This window comes from Scyliorhinus canicula, chromosome 7 (assembly GCF_902713615.1).
Source record: "Scyliorhinus canicula chromosome 7, sScyCan1.1, whole genome shotgun sequence".
Lineage (NCBI taxonomy): Eukaryota > Metazoa > Chordata > Chondrichthyes > Carcharhiniformes > Scyliorhinidae > Scyliorhinus > Scyliorhinus canicula.
In genome coordinates this window covers 83,753,114-83,772,994 of record NC_052152.1, presented here as the reverse complement: position 1 = coordinate 83,772,994, position 19,881 = coordinate 83,753,114, and the positions used below count along the sequence as shown (strand labels likewise).

Genomic DNA, 19,881 nt, shown 5'->3' with positions numbered 1-19,881 from the left:
ATGAAAATGCCAGCAAGGAGTTATGTCTGTTGGCCTGGCCTCAATACAGACATTGAGAATCTGGTGCAGCAGTGCTCCCTGTGCCAAGAGAACCAGAATCTCCCACTTTTGGCCCCTTTGCACCCATGGGAATGGCCAGAACGACCATGGGTATGGGTGCACGTGGACTTCACTGGTTCTGTTCTTGAGATCGATGTTCCTTGTTATAGTCAATGCCCACTCAATGGTTAGAAACACATCCGAATGGCTCAACGCAATCCAGCATCTAATGGCCTGACTGAACGTGCATGTTTAATATTCAAAACCGGAATGAAGAAACAACCTGCTGGTTTCCTGGAATCAAAATTTGCACGGTTCCTCTTTGATTACAGAGTCACGTTGCACACGACGACTGGTGTCGCACCAGAGGTATGGTGAATGGGAAGACGGTTGAGCACCAGGCTCAGCCTGCTGTTTATCAACTTGGGGAGGGGGGGGGGTTGGGGGAAGGTGAAGTCAAAGCAGGAGACGCAAGAAAGGAACTTCGACACCAGACGGCCCAAAAGGACATTCAGAACAGGTCATGCCATCTATGTACGGATCTTTGGGGTGTCTCCCAGGAATTGTGCTGGAAAAGACTGGTCCAAACTCCAAGGGAAGGCTGTGAACAAACCCCTTTGCCACCTGAGAAGCAAGGCACTCACTCCAGTGGAGACAATTTCAGCAGAAACTACGTCCTTGATGCCTGTTCTGACTACCTGCGGCAAGGGGACTTAGCCGATGGGGGACACAAGAATCAATCCCCGCGTCAATGGAGATTTGGAGCCCAAAATAGAGACTGAGGTGAGTGATCCTCCACTGGAGGTCATCACCGAAGATGAGCCACCGTGCCAAGCGACAAAAGAGCCTCATCACTACAGGAGTGAGAAGGATGGATTAGATTTGAGGGGGGGGGGGGGGGGGATGTGCTCACGCTCATGAGGACCACAGGGATCGCTGATTGATTTCCCCGTGGGCTTCGTAGAATACGAGTTCCTTGGTGAGCGGGTGGAGGCCTGCCCAACTGGGGCTCATTAATGGGATTTTTAAATGTAGCTCCCAGATCCAGACCAACAATTCTCGATAGTCCTGGGTTGGAACTGTAGCGGCACAGTAGCACAGTGGTTAGCACTGTTGCTTCACAGCTACAGGATCCCAGGTTCGATTCCCGGCTTGTCTGTGTGGAGCCTGCACGTTCTCCCTGTGTCTGCGTGGGTTTCCTCCGGGTGCTCCGGTTTCCTCCCACAAGTCCCGAAAGACGTGCTGTGAGGTAATTTAGACATTCTGAATTCTCCCTCTGTGTTCCCGAACAGGTGCCGGAATCTGGTGACTGGGAGCTTTTCACAGTAATTTCATTGCAGTGTTAATCTAAACCTACTTGTGACAATAAAGATTATATTATTATTATTTTCAGTTTAAAGTAAACCAGTTTGGCCTTTCATTCAGCGCCTCCTGGATTTGATACCTGGCATCCTGAAGAAAGATGTACAGTTTTGGTCTCCTACCTAAACAAGTACTGGACTTAGAGTGGGAGATTTCATTGTACTTTTTTCTGGGTTGGTAAGTTCCCGGTAGGGAGAGATAGAGAAGGCTAGCTATGCTTCCTGGTGTTTCAAGGAGAGGTTCTCCTCATGCAAAATTAGTAAGAGCTTTGACAGGGTAGATGCTCAGAAAATGTTTCCCCTGGCTGTAGAACACGTGGCCAGGGTCTCGGAATAATGAGTTGGCCATTTAGGATTGAGATGAGGAGAAATTTCTTGAGGATTTTTCTCCCGCTTCTACTGTAACTTCAGCAGAAGAGCCTTGGGAATACTGGAAGAATGGCCTCAGCACGAAGGTTCCTGTAGTTTCTCTGCAAAAGTTACTGTTGATGAATGACAGCGACTCCCTGGGATTTCACTTCCAGTAACCTTTTGTTTCAAATTTTCAGGCAGATAGTTGTGTATGATTTACTTAAACAATATCATCTTTTCCAGGGTCATTTTAATGGAAGCCCAGAAGAATATTTTTGAGACTGAGCATTTTAAATGCATTGCAGCCTTACTTGATAACTTGAAGATGCAAGGTCATAAAACCAATATCATGTACAGGTAAGTTTCAAAACTAAATTAGACTGCTAAATGAATTGACTTGCTTGTCCAATTAGTGTTTCTTTTCAATTGATGACAATGTAATTAGAAATGTAATTTAAAGGTTGATTTTAATTCTGTACTTATCATTGTTTCAAATAATTGTTCCATAAAGAAATATATAAAGAGGGAATTCCGACTATAATCTGTCTTCATTCAAAATACATGAACATTCTTGTTTGGTGTGAATGACTAAATAGCAATCAAGAGTTTGAGTCCAACAGGCATTTTTTCCCTCCTTTAAGATGGGATAATTTGGCCACTTGTAGCATTTTCACTAATGTTCTGCTGAAATCAGGTATCACAACAGTCTGAGGATCGTGAAAGCGCTGCTATGTTCTGTATTGCTCATAGCATGAGGAAGTGCACTTATTTAATGGTTACTGAATTTCCAACTTCTAAAAATAATTTATTCTTGGGATGCGAATGTCACTCCATTTATTGCGCATTGTTAATTGCCCTTGAGCAATATTTTGCCTATGCTCAGGAAATGGAGAGAATGCATAGTTGTAAATGCAAATTGTGAAGGTGGATTAACACTCTGGAACTGTGGATGCTGGAATTCAGAAATATAAACCAAAAGTGGTGGAAATACTCAGCAGGTCAGGCAGCATCGGATGAGAGAGAAGCAGACCTCTTTAGACCACGTTGACCTTTCATTCAAACATATTTAACATTCCTTATTTGGCCCTTGGGATCAAGGAGAGATTTTGTAGAACTTTACTTGCCGATTGTGGTTCTCCTCTTTTAGGTTACTGAGTTGGTGGACAACATTGTGTATCAGATTGTGCATAATATGGGGAGGAAATTGAGTCATAGAGTTGATGTGCTCGCTCTCATTCCATATTTTAGACGTCAACGGTGGTCAGTCATAAAACTCTGAATTAGAAGGTTGTGGGTTCAATTCTCACTCCACAGAGCTGTACACATAATCTAGACTGACATTTCAGTGCAATACTGATGAAATGTTACACTGTCAGAGATGCCATTCTTAGGTGGGATGTTAAACCAGGGTTCTGTCCACTCATTCAAGTGTATGCAAAGATCCCATGGCATTTTATGAAGAAATGCAGGAGAGTTACTCTCGTGTCATGGCCAATTTACCCCTCAATCAATACCCAAAACAAGCTATCTGATATTGTGATTCCAGGCCAGGCCAGTCCAGTGGCTACAATACTGGACCAAAACCCCAATATTTTAGTTTATTTTTACGGATGTGCAGAAAGAATAATTTGTTCCAGGGGTGATTGCATGAAAAAAAGGGATTCGGTATTTTCAAACAGAAAATTATTCTGAATACAATATTAAACTCTAACTTCACACCAAAAGAACAGCTTACAGTTACCCCTTAAGCACTACATGTTAATTCCCCATTAAACAACAAGAAAAGATACAAAGAGCTCTCAATCAGCTTAAAATAAGCATGGCATGGAATAATACTTGTGTTACAGAACAGATTTTTGGCTCCTGTTAGAACTCCTTCAGATTCTGAAAATGAAATGAAATGAAAATCGCTTATTGTCACGAGTAGGCTTCAATTAAGTTACTGTGAAAAGCCCCTAGTCGCCACATTCCGGCGCCTGTTCGGGGAGGCTGTTACGGGAATCGAACCGTGCTGCTGGCCTGCCTTGGTCTGCTTGGTCAGCGATTTAGCCCAGTGTGCTAAACATCCCCTCTGGATGAATATCTTCAAAAGATTGGTTCACCTGGCGTGTTTCAGCTCCCTTGTTCTCAGGAAAGACTCCTCTGCTTTAACTATTATTAATCTTGTTTTTAAACTTATCCTACTGGGAGAGAAAACTGTCTTTACTTGTGGTCAATACAAGGGTTGCCAGATCAGACTTCAACTCTTCACCAAAGCTTTTTCAAAATGTCTTTCAGAATCTCTTAGCTCCACCCAGCAATTACAATCATCTCCCCAAGCTGAAAAGCAAATTAACTGTCCAATGACTTCTTCAGTCAAATACAGAGCATTAGTCCAGACAAAAAAACACATCCATCTGGCCAATTTCACCATCTGGCTCCTAAAAACACCTGGCCCTGCAAAACAGGACCGTTTCAAAAGACCATGCCCACTGCAGTCAAACACTCTAATGCCAGGCTTTTAACCCTTAAATTGCCCAATACGTAAAATCCAATATTCCTAAAATCACCCATTCATCATACCCCCCCTTAAAAAAAATGAACAGCAAAATAGACAGATGGCTTCATTTCTCTAAAAGCTTTTAACTTTAAATATTTGTTATATTACATGTCACTCATACTCTATAGGATATATAATTTTACAAAGAACAGTACAGCACAGGAACAAGCCCTTTGTCCCTCCAAGCCTGTGCCGATCATGATTCATGTCTAAACTAAAACCTTCGGCACTTCTTGGTCCGTATCACTCTATTCCCATCCTATTCATGTATTTGTCAAGAAGGCTCTTAAACGTTGCTATCGTATCTGCAAAAGGACAAATCTGCAAACAGGCAAACAAACCATGCGTACAGTCCATTTTAGTCTTCTCACCTGTCACAGTCATGATAACGCATCAGCAATTGCATTTTCTCTTCCTGCCATGTTGAATTCATAAATTAAACGGTTGTAATAATAAACTCCATTGGAACAGTCTTGTGTTTGCTTTTAAAATTCGTCCAAGATTCTTTGGGCTGGAGGACAAGTGTGCTAGATGTGGGGGAGGACCAGTGAACCATGTCCACATGTTCTGGGCGTGTCCAAAACTCAGGGGATACTGGCAGGGATTTGTGGATGTCATATCCCGGGTACTGAAAACAAGGGTGGCGATGAGTCCAGAGGTGGTGATTTTTGGGGTGTCGGAAGACCCGGGAGTCCAGGAGGGGATAGAGGCCGACGTTGTGGACTTTGCTTCCCTGATAGCCCGGTGCCGAATACTGTTGGCCTGGAGGGACTCAAAGCCCCCAAAGACCGAAGTATGGCTGTCGGACATGGCAAGCTTTCTCGGCTTGTAAAAAAATCAAGTTCGCCTCACAAGGATCACTGTCGGGGTTCGCCCGGAGGTGGCAACCATTCATCGACTTCTTCGCGGGGAATTAATCGTCAGCGGGTGGGGGTGGCGCGGGGGGGGGGGGGGGGGGGGGAGCAGGGCAGGTCAGGTGGGGTGGGGGGGTAGAATAGTGTAGAGTAGGGGGGAAGAATAGGCGGGTCTATTTGCGAGGAAGTACTGTTATTTGCACTATGCTTTTTGTAATTGGTATCTGCACACTAATGCATATTGTTACTGTTTACAATGCCAAAAATACCTCAATAAAATTGTTTGTTAAAAAAAAAAATCATCCAAGAATTTTCAAAGATTATGATCCGTATGTACAATTGCCTCCGATAAATTGTGAGTAACATAAATGTTAAAATGTTGCAACACCAATACCAAATTCAATACCGTCCTTCTCGATGATCAAATATTTCCTTTGGTGAATGTTGAGTTTCCTAGAAAAATATCCATTTGGTCTTTCAAGTCCTTTGTTGCCTCCCTGCAGCAGTACAGCACCAACACCCGCAGCACTAGCATCAATTGTCACCTTAAATGGCTTGGAATAATTAGGTGTCATCAACATTGGTGTGGTTGTTAACCACCTTCAGATTATCGATTGCCTCCTGATATTCTAACGTCCCCTGAAATAACTTGTGTTTTCCGGTTGAAACTAGTCATGCCCAGAAATCTCAGAACTTGTCTCCTAGTTGATGGCATTGGAAATGCTCCAATAGCTTTCACTTTCACATTCCATGGAGCCATCTGACCATGTCCAATTGTATGGCCAAAGAATGTGTCTTAATTTTACACGAATTCAGTTTCAGCCAAATTTACCACCATTGCTTAGTCCAGAAACAACCTTGTTAGTTAATGTTGCTAGCGCATTCTTCATTCAGAATGGCATGGGTTTAAAATGATACAGATCATTTGGCATCACAGAAGCCAAAACTTCCTTTGCCCTGTCTGATAAATGTACTTTCTAGTATGCTTTAAGAAAGTCAAGCTTGGCCATAAAATCTGCTTGTTGCACCTTTTCAACAGTATTCCAAATGAGGAATATGGTACAAATCTGACTTTGTTGACCTTTCTATAGTCCACAAACAATCATTGTATTCCATCCGGTATTGGTGCCATGACCATCAGTGAGCTCCAATCGCTGCAACTCATCCTTAAGCATGTTGTCAATTGCTTTCTGTTAACTTTAGTGGATTGTGCCTATATGGATGTTATTTAATGGGAATAGCATTTCCTGCATCTACATCTACATCATGCATAATTACTTTCATACTTCCCAGTTTATTCCCACATATAGCTCAATGTAACTGTAATAACTCTAGGTCATTTTGGTTTTCCTCCAGAAGCTAACTCAATAATTTATCCCAATTTTTTAATACTTCCTCATTATTCAACTTAGTTTGAGGAATGTTAAATTTAGAATCGTCTGGATTTATCTCTTCTTCCTGAGTTATAACCATTTACACTTGCTTTTCATTTCTTGCCCTATCAAAATACTTTTTAAGCATATAAACATGACACACTCTTGAGTTTTCCTTCTGTCTGGCATTCTTATCAAATAATTTACCTCACTTAATTTCCTTTCAATTTGATGAGGCCCAATAAATCTTGCTTTTAATGGTTCACCTACCATTGGTAAGAATACTAGTACTTTCTCCCCACTAACAAAACTACAAATTTTTGATTTCTTATCCATCTTTTTGTTCATAACCTGTTGTGACAGTTTCAAATATTTCCTAGCCAATTCACCAGCCCTAGTTAATCTCTCCCTAAAGTTTGACACATAGTCCAACAATGTAGTCTCTGACCGCTGACTCACTACTCTTTGATCAATTTAAGTGGTCCTCTCACCTCATGGCCAAAAATCAATTTGACTGGACAGAATTTAGTTGATTCATTAGGTGTATCTCTAATTGCAAATAGTACAAATGGAACTCCCTCATCCCAATCCTCTGGATAATCGTGACTATAGGCCCTTAGATGGTCTTTAGAGTTTGATGCCATCTTTCTAATGACCATTGTGATTCCGGATGATAAGCCGTTCAGTTAAATTGCTTTATTCCTGAGCTGTCCATTACTTCCTTGAATAACTTTGACATAAAATTGGATCCCTGATCTGATTTGAATTTATTTTGGTAGTCCATATCTAGTAAAACAATTGGTTCTTCTACAACTCTTTTAGATGTAATGTTTCTTAATGGAATGGTCTCTGGAAATCTAATAGACACATCCATTATGGTCAACAGTTGCTGTTTCCCACTTTTGGTTTTAAGCAGGTGTCCCACGCAATCAATTAGCACCCTAGTGAAAGGTTCCTCAAATGCTGGAATGGATATTAAAGGAGCTAGTTTGATTACCACCTGAGGCTTCTCTATTACTTGACATGTGTGACATGCACTGCAAAATTTAAATACTTCCTTATGCAGTCTAGGCCAATAAGAACAGGTTTGATTTTTGCTTAAGTTTTCCTTACTCCTAAATGACCCCCTACAGGTAGCTCTTGCGCTACCCACAAAACTTATTTTCTATAGCCCAGCGGTAATACCACTTGATGAACCTCTGCCAATTTCTCGTCTGCTTGAATGTGTAAAGGTCTCCATTTTATCATTAATACATGATTTCTAATGTAATAACACTGTGGTATACACTCAGATTCAATTTCTGTATATTTTTTCTGATACAACTGCTTTATCTCTTAATCTTTCTGCTGTATTTCAACCAATTTGCTTGAACTAAATATATCTGCTTCATCCACCACTTGCTCTTGTTCTTTACTAATCATCTGATCAAACATGGTTTCTGACAACTGAACCTCAGCCTCCGTATCATTATTCCTCAAGTACTCTTTTTCGTGTCTCATCCTGTGGCTTTGTGATCTGGTATCACACCATCTGGAAACACTCCAGGATATGCTTCTTGCAACATTCAGTTGTTTGACTTTCCACAGTAGGTTGCATTCCCACCTGTGATCCAGCTATATCATTATCTAGGGTAAATTGTTCCCCTGAAAAAGATAATTTTTCTATTACTCCTTAGACCACTTAACTTTTCACTGGATTCGCTAACCTTACCTTACATAGTGGCACACTACTGTTCTCAGTACTAATTCCACATATCGACACCTTTTCTAGCAATATTCCATCCAAACTACGTATCTCTTTATCTCTTGTTGCTCGTTATGCTTTTCCTTAATTTGCTCTGTTTTAATTACCTTTGCTCAAGAGTCGGCAGGTACCTTTCTGATACCACCACAAGGTGCAAAACTGAATACTGATCAATGACTCGATACACCAATTAGTAAGTTTGAAATCAATGCACATTTATTTACACACACAGTCAATTATTATTCATGCACAAACTCTACTCACTAAACTACAACTACGACTAAAAGCCTATACTTAGCTTCGGGCGCCCACTCAGTCAGAGGAACAATGGCCTTTGTCCGGTTCTGATACTGCTGGCTTCGAACTGGTATAGAATAGTAGCTAGGAACGCCTATCTCGTAGCGTGCATTGACCTTAGACTTACTTGGCTGGTGCTTGGCGGGCCTCTCGTTGCTGAGAGCCAAATGCCAAGGTGAAGTTCAAGAGTTCTTAAGGGTTCTTCCGAGAGAGCGTTCTGACCTTGGGGGACTCTGCTTTATAGTCCAAAGGGTTTCGCGCTCTTCTGGGCGGACCCTGGACTTGGTCCCAATTAATTGGACCATGTCCCAATCATTTGTATCGATTATCTCCAATAACGGGGTCGTTCCCCGATCGCTGTGCGGGTCCTAGGTAACCGTTGGCCTGCCTTTGTTTTAGCCTCCACTGGTGCCAGGGAGTCTGCCTTGGTACCGATTGTTTAAATGTTTCTCTTTTGTCCCCGGTGATAGCTCGTTACTGTGCTAATGGCTTGTAGTTTCAGTTCTGTCTGGGTTCTGCAAGTTCCAATCCACAGGAAACCTTGTACCTGCTTGTTTTTCTAGTGCTGTCCATTTTTCCCTGTACTCTTTGCGAGTGTGCATTTTGGAATCGGGACGTGGCCACCCCAGGTGGCTACACTCTCACCATTAAAAATTGACTTGCTCCTGTATCCCTTAAGATCTTAATCACCTTACCTACTCCACCTTGTACATGCGAGTAAACCATACCCGCACAAAGAAAATCCTTAAAAAGCTCTGGTACCGGCTTATCCACCAACCTCTGAACAGGCTGTACACTCTGTTGCATTTCTTCCGCTGGGACAATGGTTTTTCTTGCTGCTTTAATAAACCCCACTGGCTTATCTGTAGAATCGGTCTTCCCAGTTATTTTCTTAAGCAACATTGCGACTTCACATGTCCAACTTTATTACAATGAAAACACTTAGGTTTCCTTACTTCTCTACCACTATCATAGGTTTCCCAATTACTCTAAGGCACACACTCGTTAACATCACCAACAAAACCTCCTGTGCATTGACCACCTGTCAATTTCTCATTTCCCCAGTTTCTATCCTTTCCAGACTGAAATTGATGTCAAAAACCAAACTTTGCTTTGTGAACCACTTCAAAATCATTGGTTATTTCTGCTACCTGTCTAGCAGATTTAACTCTTTGCTCTTCCACATGAATTCTCAATACTGCGGGAAGTGAATGTTTAAATTCCTCCAAAATAATTGTTTCCCTAAGAGTGTCATTCATTTGTTCTATTTTTAAGGCTCCTATCCATCTATCAAAATGATTTTTAAAAATTCTTTTGAATTCTATATTTGTCTGACCTGGTTCTTTCCTTAGATTTCAAAACATTTTGTGTAGACTTCTGGGATTAGTTCATATGCACTTAATATGTTTTTCTCACCTCATCATAATCCCTAGATACTTCCTCGGATAGTGATGCAAACACTTCACTCGCTCTACCTACCAACTTTGTTTGAACTATCCACACGGTCTTTGGTCAATTCAGTTATTTCGCCACTTTCTTAAATGAGATGAAAAAGACTTCCATGTCTTTATAATCAAATCTTGGCAATGCTTGAATATGTTTAAACATATCCTGACTAAACTTTGGACTAGGTAGTATTTCTTCTTCCTCCAGACCACCTTCAGATTATGCTTTTAACTCCTGCAGTTTAAGTTGATATTATCCCTGCAGTGCCAGTTTCCAAAGTTCAAATTCTCTTTCTCTTTCCTTATCCCTTTCTTCCTTTGCTAACCTTTTGATTTCTACCTGTCTTCCTCCTATCCATTTTCTTTTGAGAAGCCCTCTCTTCATCCTTTACTTCTGCCATTGCCAAACTCTCCTTTTCCTTTGCTTCTATTTCCAATTTCTTCACTTCTATTTGGAATTGAATTCCAGCTGATTCTAATTATTCAGTCTGTCTCTCTGGCAAATTTAGATATTGAGCTATGTTATGTACTATTTTTACCTTCTTCACCCCTCAGTGCAGCTTCTCCACCAAACCCCAAAGTTTTGCTTTAGTCTCCCTTTGTAAACCATCCCAAGTAATCTCTTCATGACTCAGGAACATTTTTGCAACTGAAGAGCCATCTCCAGTCACTCCTTATTTAAATTTCAAAACCTGAAAAATGCAATCATTCCACACACATACTGTTTTTAAGTTTAATAACCCCAAGCCAAACAAGGAATTATACTTAATATCCTGGACCCGAGCTCCCAATTTTATTGCAATTCTAGACCAGACACCAACAGCAACTCGATACTGCACCTAAACCCCAATATTTTAGTTTATTTTGTAAGACGGTGTGGAAAGAATGATTCACTCCAAGAGTGATTGCATGAAAAAACAAGGTTTTGGTATTTCTAGAATAAAACTTTATTATGATTTCAATATTGAACTTTCAACTTCAAAAGAACAGCCTCTGAGCTACACCTTAAGTACTGCTACTCAATTCCCCATTAGACAACAAAGAAAGAAACGTACAGCTCTCAATCCATCTTAAAAGCCATGATGTGGAGATGCCGGCGTTGGACTGGGGTGAGCACAGTAAGAAGTCTTACAACACCAGGTTAAAGTCCAACAGGTTTGTTTCAAACACGAGCTTTCGGAGCACAGCTCCTTCCTCAGGTAAAAGCAGCATGGCATAGAGTAATACTTGCTTTACAGAACACATTTTTGGCTCCTGTTAGAATTCCTTCAGACTCTGGCTAAATATCTTCAAAAAGCTGGTTCACACTGGCATGTTTCAGCGTCTTCAAGGTCCTCGACATGACTGCTCTGCTTTAACTATTATTACTCTTTTTTTAACCTTTTCTACTGGAAGAGGCAGCTGCTTTTACTGGCTTCAAAATAAGGGTTGCTGGATCAGACTTCAACTCTTCTCCAAAGCTTTCTCAGAATGTCCCTCTGAATCCCTTAGCTCCACCCAGTAATTACATCATCTCCCCAATCTGAAAAACAAATGAACTCTCCAGAGGATCCCCCAGTCAAACCACAGTGCATTAGCCCAGACTGAAAAACAGGGACCTCAACTATTCACGATATACATTAATGATCTGCAAGAAGGAACTGAGGGCATTGTTATAATAATAATCTTGATTGTCACAAGTAGGTTTACGTTAACACTGTAATGAAGTTAGCGTGAGTAGCCCCTAGTCGCCACATTCCACGGCCTGTTCGGGTACACAGGGAGAATTCAGAATGTCCAAATTACCACGCAGCACATCTTTCGGGACATGTGGGAGGAAACCGGATGTACCCGGAGGAAACCAAACAGAACGGGGAGAATGTGCAGACTCCACACAATCATTGGCCAATCCGGGAATCGAAACTGGGACCCTGGAGCTGTGAAGCAACAGTGCTAACCACTGTGCTACCATGCTGCCCTAATATGTTACCAAATTTGCAGATGATACAAATATATGGAGAGGGAGAGGTAGTGTTGAGAAAGCAGGGAGGCTGCAGAAGGAGTTGAACAGGCCAAGAGAGTTGACAAATAAGTAGCATGTGGTTATGCACTTTGGGAGAAGAATAGAGACATAGACTATTTTCTAAATGGGGAAAGGCTTCGGACATCTGAAGCACAAAGGGACTTAGGAGTCCTACTTCAGGATTCTCTTACGGTTAATGCGCAGGTTCAGTTGGCAGTTAGGAAGGCAAATGCAATGTTACTCATTCATTTTGAGAGGACCAGAATACAAGATCAGAGATATACTGCTGAGGTGCTGAGGCTATATAAGGCTCTGGTCAGACCCCATTTGGAATATTTTGTGAGCAGATTTGGGCCCTATATCTAAGGAAGGATATGCTGGCATTGGAGGGCGTCCAGGGTAGATTCACAAGAATGATCCTGGCAATGAAAGGCTGGGCATATGTGGAGTGGTTGAGGACTCTGGGTCTGTACTCGATGGAGTTTAGCAGGATGAGGGGGGATCTCATTGAAACTTACAGAGTACAGGTCAAGGTAGAATGGATGTCGAGAAGATTTTGCCACTAGTAGGAGAGACTAGAACCCGAGGGCATAACCTCAGATTGAAGGAGCAATCCTTTAAAAGTGTGATGAGGAATTTCTTCAGCCAGAGGGTGGTGAATCTGTGGAACTCAATGTTGCAGAAGGCTATGGAGGCCAATTCACAGAGATAGATAGGTTCTTAATTAATAAGGGCACCAGGGGTTATGGGGAGAAGGCAGGAAAATGGGCATGAGAAATATATCAGCCATGATTGAATGGCGGAGCAGACCCAATGGGCTGATATGGCCTCTGCTCCTATGTCTTATCATGCCAACTCATTCCACCTCATGCCTCTCCAACCAGCCACCATGTCCCTCGTGCTCTCCATGCCAAGCTATGCCTATTTACCAACTTCCCCATAGCCCCCAAACCCTCATTGCCAATCTATTTCCATCTCTACTCCCATGGCCCTCTATAGCCCCTATGCCAACTTATTGTCTGAATTCTTATTGACAAGAATGCAGTACATTCTAGTAGGAATCAGTTATCCGGCCTGGAGACAGACTGCCTGCTTTTTGTGAAGTTCTTGGTAATAAGTTTCAGTAAGAAGTAAATCTTCTGCATGTGTTGTTAAAATGTGAATTCCTTTATTCTACTTCTAGTCTCCCTCTGCTGGTACATGTGTATGGGTAGCCTTAAGGAAATGAAATGCACAATCTAATGTTTAATACATTACAATTATGAAGCTGAAAACTCCTAAGAAATAAATGTTGTTAGTGACCCCAATGGACCTGGGATGATGTCGGGTAGAGTAGTTGTGAATAGTTGCTCAGTCTTACAAATCTGTGCTGTCCAAGAATTAAGGAGGGGAGCCCTTCCCTAAGGAGCAACGGGAATTGTACTCTGCCTTGACTGCATTTAGAGGGCAGGCCTTCCAGGAATGTCGAGCCTTTATTTTCTTCTATTCATTCAGGTGCAAGAAAGTGGAGTTACTAGATTTTAATTTAATATTCGGTTTGACTTTTCATCAATGAGGCCATGTAGATTAGAACATAGAACATAGAACAGTACAGCACAGAACAGGCCCTTCGGCCCTCGATGTTGTGCCGAGCAATGATCACCCTACTCAAACCCACGTATCCACCCTATACCCGTAACCCAACAATCCCCCCCCCCCCACGGGCAATTTAGCATGGCCAATCCACCTAACCCGCACATCTTTGGACTGTGGGAGGAAACCGGAGACCCGGAGAAAACCCACGCACACACGGGGAGGACGTGCAGACTCTGCACAGACAATGACCCAGCCGGGAATCGAACCTGGGACCCTGGAGCTGTGAAGCATTTATGCTAACCACCATGCTACCGTGCTGTCCCATTGATTGATTGTTAATATATAGACAAATGGACCTGACACATTGCAGAAAGGGGGTCCAAGAATTGGGTGAAATCTGGCTGTGCTGAATTGTTTCCCATTAAGATAAGCTGGCAAAAATTTGGCCAGGATATGATGGGAAAACGTATCTTCTACCGCCACCACCCCCGTCCCCCATTCTACCCATAAAACATTAGTAAACTTCAGCCGCTTTATCCGATGCAGACAGAAGACAACAAAACATTTCTGCTGTTCTGGAGCCTTTCTGTAGCTTCTTCAATCAATCCTTTGGCATGTTTCTGTATTTATAGATTAGAAATCCTGAAACTATCACTTACAGTCCAGCCTGTTGCTAACTCTGCAATTGGGCTATCCTCTTTGTTACTAGTCGTCCTCGTCCTCCTCCTCCTCCGCCTCCTCCTCCTCCTCCTCCACCTCCTCCTCCGCCTCCTCCTCCTCCTCCTCCGCCTCCTCCTCCTCCGCCTCCTCCTCTGCCTCCTCCTCTGCCTCCTCCTCTGCCTCCTCCTCCGCCTCCTCCTCCGCCTCCTCCTCCTCTGCCTCCTCCTCCCCCGCCTCCACCACCTCCTCCTCCTCCTCCGCCTCCACCTCCGCTTCTTCCGCCTCCGCCTCCTCTTCCTCTGCCTCCGCCTCCGCCTCCTCTGCCTCTGCCTCTACCTCATCTGCCTCTGCCTCCTCTGCATAGGACAAGGTACAATTGTCCTGCATGACATTCATTTCCAAAAAGCCACACCTGGTACTGGTAATAAAGCATGCTGCTGTGCATGTCTAGAGATGTAAGAGTTTTGAAATAAAAGCAACTTGAAAGATACTTTAGTTGATGGGATCTGCAACCAAATAATTTGTGCCTTTACATTCATTGTGATTGCTATTGAGTTAGATCAGCACATACATTAACATGACCCAACAGGTTTTGACACCAGAAGCATTTTGTCTTTTCTCTCCTGATGCAAATTTGACATAAAAAAGGTGAGAACTTGGGAAAATGAGACCCTCTGGTACCTGATAGAAAAGGCAGAAAATAATGAGACCTGTATGCAGTGATTGAAAATGATGTTGAAAATAATACAACAACTTGCAGTTTAATCCTCACTTGAACATAATAAAATGTCCAGATGCACTTCACGGGATCATTATCATGCACAATTTGACACTGAACCACATAAGTAACCACATAATAAGTGCTGAGAGGAATTACTTGAAAAGGCACAAAGATTTAATGAGTGTTGGAATGGGTGAGCAGAAAATAAAAGGTCAACTTCTCAATGGTAAGAATCATTAAAATAAATTACTAATGTGCGAACTAGTCCGAATATAAAAGATCAGAGAGGCTCTTTGTAATTTTGTGGAAATGTCACAGGAAGGAATTAAAAATTGAAGATATTAAATCAATTCTTCATCATCTATGAAGGTTAATGTGACTACGAATACATTCCAATTCGAGTCAGACTGGTTCAGGAAATTACTAACATATAAAGGTCAGTGGAACAAGTGCGATGGATAAATTCAAATCTTAAATGTATAGGGTAATTACAGTGCAAGATGTACATCTGATAATTGCCACTCACATTAGTGTGGGAAAAAATGGTGCTAGTTGATGTATTCTAATTGCCCAAAGCTGGATAAAATAAATAAATTGGCTGACAAATAGGATCTGTAATTTGATGGAGGCAATTGCAAAGTGCCGCAAATGAAAATTAAGCAAAATTTGTAGTCCATAAATGGTGTTAAATTGTTGAGGATCAAGTGGAAAGAGCCTGAGGAATTCCACCAATGTAAAATAATTCTCAGAAAAACCAACAGAATGTGGAACTAGATAGCAGTTTGAAAAAGTCATCTGGTCAGACCACATCTTGAATGTTTCATGGAGTTATGGTTGTTGATAGACAAGTAAGGCGTTAAAGTGCTAATTACAGTGCTGAGAATACCCATGAGGCTGATCCCTGGTGCTTATGGTCTAAGATATGAGAAAAGCCTGGAATAACATGAATTCTTTGGCCTGGAAAGGTGTCTGAGAGATGATCTCATCAAGGCATCAAACATAGCAAATAGTTAATGTGATTTTGCTTGAAATTAAACTATTAATGGAATTCTCCCAGCCTGTCTGTGGCGAGTTTAGTGTTGGATGGGCATGGTGAGTCTGGCGGCAGCCAAAATGTTGGCAACCCACTGATGTAAAATCACATAGCAGTTCCCAATGGCGGGTTATGTGGGGTGGTTCATCCCGTGGGCAGGTGGCGCGAATTGTATTTGCATTTCATGACTGTTCATAAAAACAGCTGCCTGCCAGTATCCAGTCAGATTTTCTAATCTCCTGCCACATCAGTTCACCAGAAGACTTTGATGTAAATACAACACTGCCATAGTTCTATGCAACTCTTGATGCACCGTCCACCACTCTGCCGGGACAGACTGGTTCCTACTTCCATTTTCATGCTGAGCTGATCTTCTTGGACAGCACTATGCTGCTGGACCCATGGGCTCTCCTGTGTCACTGTTTCGATTCAGTACTTCACCTGGGGTTGTGGAGTACAGGGGTCTCCTTCCTGTTGTGTTCTGTGACTTTGTCTTTGCAATAATTCATACAGAACTGCTGGTGACTTAACTAGAATGATGATTTATTGATTTACACATGGTAAGGTAGCAATCAGAATGCTGTACAGACATAAGGGGCGAGATTCTCCGCAAATGCGGAGAGTCGTAAAGGCTGCCGTGAAATTGGCCGTGTTTCACAGCAGCCTTCACGCCCGTTCCCGGGACCTGATTCTCCCCCCCCCCCCAAATCGGGGCTAGGAGCGGGACCCCGGGAATCACGGCGTCGCGGCCTTAACGACCGTCGTTAAGGCAGCGCGCCAAGTTGACGCACGGCTGGCGTCTGTATGACGTCAGCCGCGCATGCGCAAGTTGGAGCCAGCTCCAACCCGTGCATGTGTGGGTGACGTTATCATGCCATTGACGGAACCCGCGCATGCGCGGTTCCGCATTTCTCCACCGCAGATGTGGCGGCTTGATCTTGTCGGGCAGCGGAGGGGAAATAGTGCGAACCTTTTGGACGCAGGCCCGACGATCGGTGGGCATCGATCACGGGCCTGTCCCCTCCCGAGCACAACGGTGGTGCTCCCGCCCCAAACGGGCCTCTGGATGCCCCAAACGGGCATCCAGCGCCTGTTTTTACGACGGCAGCAAGCAGGTGTGTTTGCTGCCGTGAAAAAACGGGCGTAAAGGCCCAGCCGCTCGGCCCATCGGCCGCGGAGAATCGCCGCTCGCCGTAAAAAACGGCGAGCGGCGATTCGTGACGTGGGTCGGGCGAGGGGGGGGTGAATAGCGGGAGGAATCAAAAAATGTCGGGAGGCCCTCCTGCTATTCTCCCAACCGGCGTGGGCAGCGGAGAATTGCGCCTAAGTTACTATTTGAGTTCCATAGACTTTCCTGGAAATACCCCTACGTATGACTGTCCTGGTGTATGCCTTACAACCTTCTGGCGAGAGCCCGATGTCACAGGACTGATCTCTGACACCAGCTGCTTGTTGGCGGTCGCATTGCTAAGTGTATATACAATATTATTCACAGACATATCACCACATCCCCCTTGTTTTGGAGATGTTGATCTTTGCATACAAACATGATTGATATCATTACTTTACACATGTGGCTTATATATAAATAGATTTAACTAATGCGTCCATAGACATTATATGCCTGCTAGGTGTGTGTCCCTTGTGCACAGCTCATTGTGCCTCTCTAACGGTATCACATAGAACATAGAACATAGAACGATACAGCGCAGTACAGGCCCTTCGGCCCTCGATGTTGCACCGACATGGAAAAAAACTAAAGGCCATCTAACCTACACTATGCCCTTATCATCTATATGCTTATCCAATAAAGTTTTAAATGCCCTCAATGTTGGCGAGTTCACTACTGTTGCAGGTAAGGCATTCCACGGCCTCACCACTCTTTGCGTAAAAAACCTACCTCTGACCTCTGTCCTATATCTATTACCCCTCAATTTAAGGCTATGTCCCCTCGTGCTAGCCACCTCCATCCGCGGGAGAAGGCTCTCGCTGTCCACCCTATCTAACCCGCTGATCATTTTGTATGCCTCTATTAAGTCACCTCTTAACCTTCTTCTCTCTAATGAAAACAACCTCAAGTCCATCAGCCTTTCCTCATAAGATTTTCCCTCCATACCAGGCAACATCCTGGTAAATCTCCTCTGCACCCGTTCCAAAGCTTCCACGTCCTTCCTATAATGAGGCGACCAGAACTGTACGCAATACTCCAAATGCGGCCGTACTAGAGTTTTGTACAATCACCCCGCTGGTTGTCTGGGTTCTTGTCAGCTTTTTTGAAGACTAGTTTCCGTGCCGGTCTTTTGCTCCCTATCCTTTTTACGCAATGCTATTTGAAGGCATATATGCTTGTTGGCCACACCTGCGTCACCAGCTTTTTATTTTTCCATGCCCTTACACGACGCTCTTTGCTGCTGCTGCGTCATTGTGTATTATCCGGCATGTCGGCCACAATTTCGATGTCTTCTCTCTTGGTGTCATCAGTGGAATTCACGGTATCCCCCACTCTCCTTCTCTTCCTCTTTTTTGATTTGATTACCATTTTGTGAGTGATTGTGAGAGTGCTTCTCTTTTTATGTCTGGATTTGGCAACCCTGGTCTTGCCGCTGGTGTGCACCATGGGAGCAGCAGTGTGTGGATCATCAGTTGGGACTTCTCGTGCCGGCGTGCTTTCGAGGGACTGTGTGGTCACAACCAAGTTTATGCCTTCAATGGCTGGTTGCAGAGCCTTGCACTCTGGTGCCTGGGTTGGAACCACATCTATAACGTCGGGTGTTGGCCCTACCTTGCGCGTTTGAACCTCGAGTGATGGCTCCTCATCACTCAAAATCACAATTCATATGTTCTCAGGTCCTGACCAACCAGGCGATGGCTCATCCTGGTCTTGTAATATTATGTACGTATCATCCATCATCGTAGAACTACATACCAATATAGCCATCAGCTCCTCTAACCCTTCGTTCGGTGGAGTGGCCTCCAGTATCGGGGAGTCGACTACTGGAACCATTTCAGAGGCCTGAGATGATTCACCATATGCCACTGGAGCCGCTTTCTCCAAGGTTGATATTATGTCTTCCATTATTTGTTTATTCGAGTCCTATTCCTCCAAGGTGTTGGCTACTGCAATTTCATTTTTCATCTCGACGTGTGCCATTGTCGAACTTTCACACTTCTCGCTGTCCTGCACCGCCTGGGCATCCCTTGTGACCACCTTGTCATTCCCGCCAAACCACCAGAGCAGCGATTCACAGGTGCCTTCATCTAGTTTGCCATCACTCCCGCGAAAAAACCTTACCAGCGTTTCATAGTCATCTTCAACTGGTTCACTCTCCAAGTCTTTACTTTCTGCAAGGTCTTCATGGTCTTCGTATATGTCATTGTAGTATTTGTCATTGGAGTCGGTATCAAGTGCAAGGACTTCTCCTGTAAATACAACATTGCACACAGAATTATGTGTTCGCGTAGGAGGCGACCAATTTCAAAGTCAGATTTTCTGCAGGAGTTTTATTTCACATTCCATGCTGTGGAATTTCAGGAGGACTGAAGAAATTGAAGAATGAGTCATTTGGTGCAGTTTTCATAACTGTTTTGTGAGTATGGGAATAGAGGGATACAGACCCAGGAAGTGCAGAAGATTTTAATTTAGACGGGCAGCAGGCCTGGAGGGCCGAAGGGCCTATTCCTGTGCTGTACTTTTCTTTGTTCTTTGTTTGTTCTTTGTATTCTAGCCCTTATGCTTTGGCTTCGGTTTAATGGTTTTCAGTGTGACATTTTTTACTTTCTTCCAGTCTATGTCTCTTTTAATCAAAAAACAAGTTTTATTCTACGAATTTAGTGAACATATGTATAAACACACACAGTAAGCATTTTTACCAACTACAAACATAAAG

General features: G+C 43.3%; 1 protein-coding gene across 4 annotated transcripts in view; it reads left to right on the top strand.

The window, feature by feature from the left end:
- Positions 1-19,881, top strand: part of LOC119969087 (cilia- and flagella-associated protein 47-like) — an 868,530-nt gene that overhangs the window by 390,225 nt on the left and 458,424 nt on the right. For all 4 annotated transcript variants that reach the window (XM_038802287.1, XM_038802288.1, XM_038802285.1 and 1 more), the window contains exon 41: positions 1,995-2,108. In XM_038802287.1, coding sequence (XP_038658215.1) covers positions 1,995-2,108 — 114 coding nt within the window. The remainder of the gene's footprint in view (positions 1-1,994; positions 2,109-19,881) is intronic.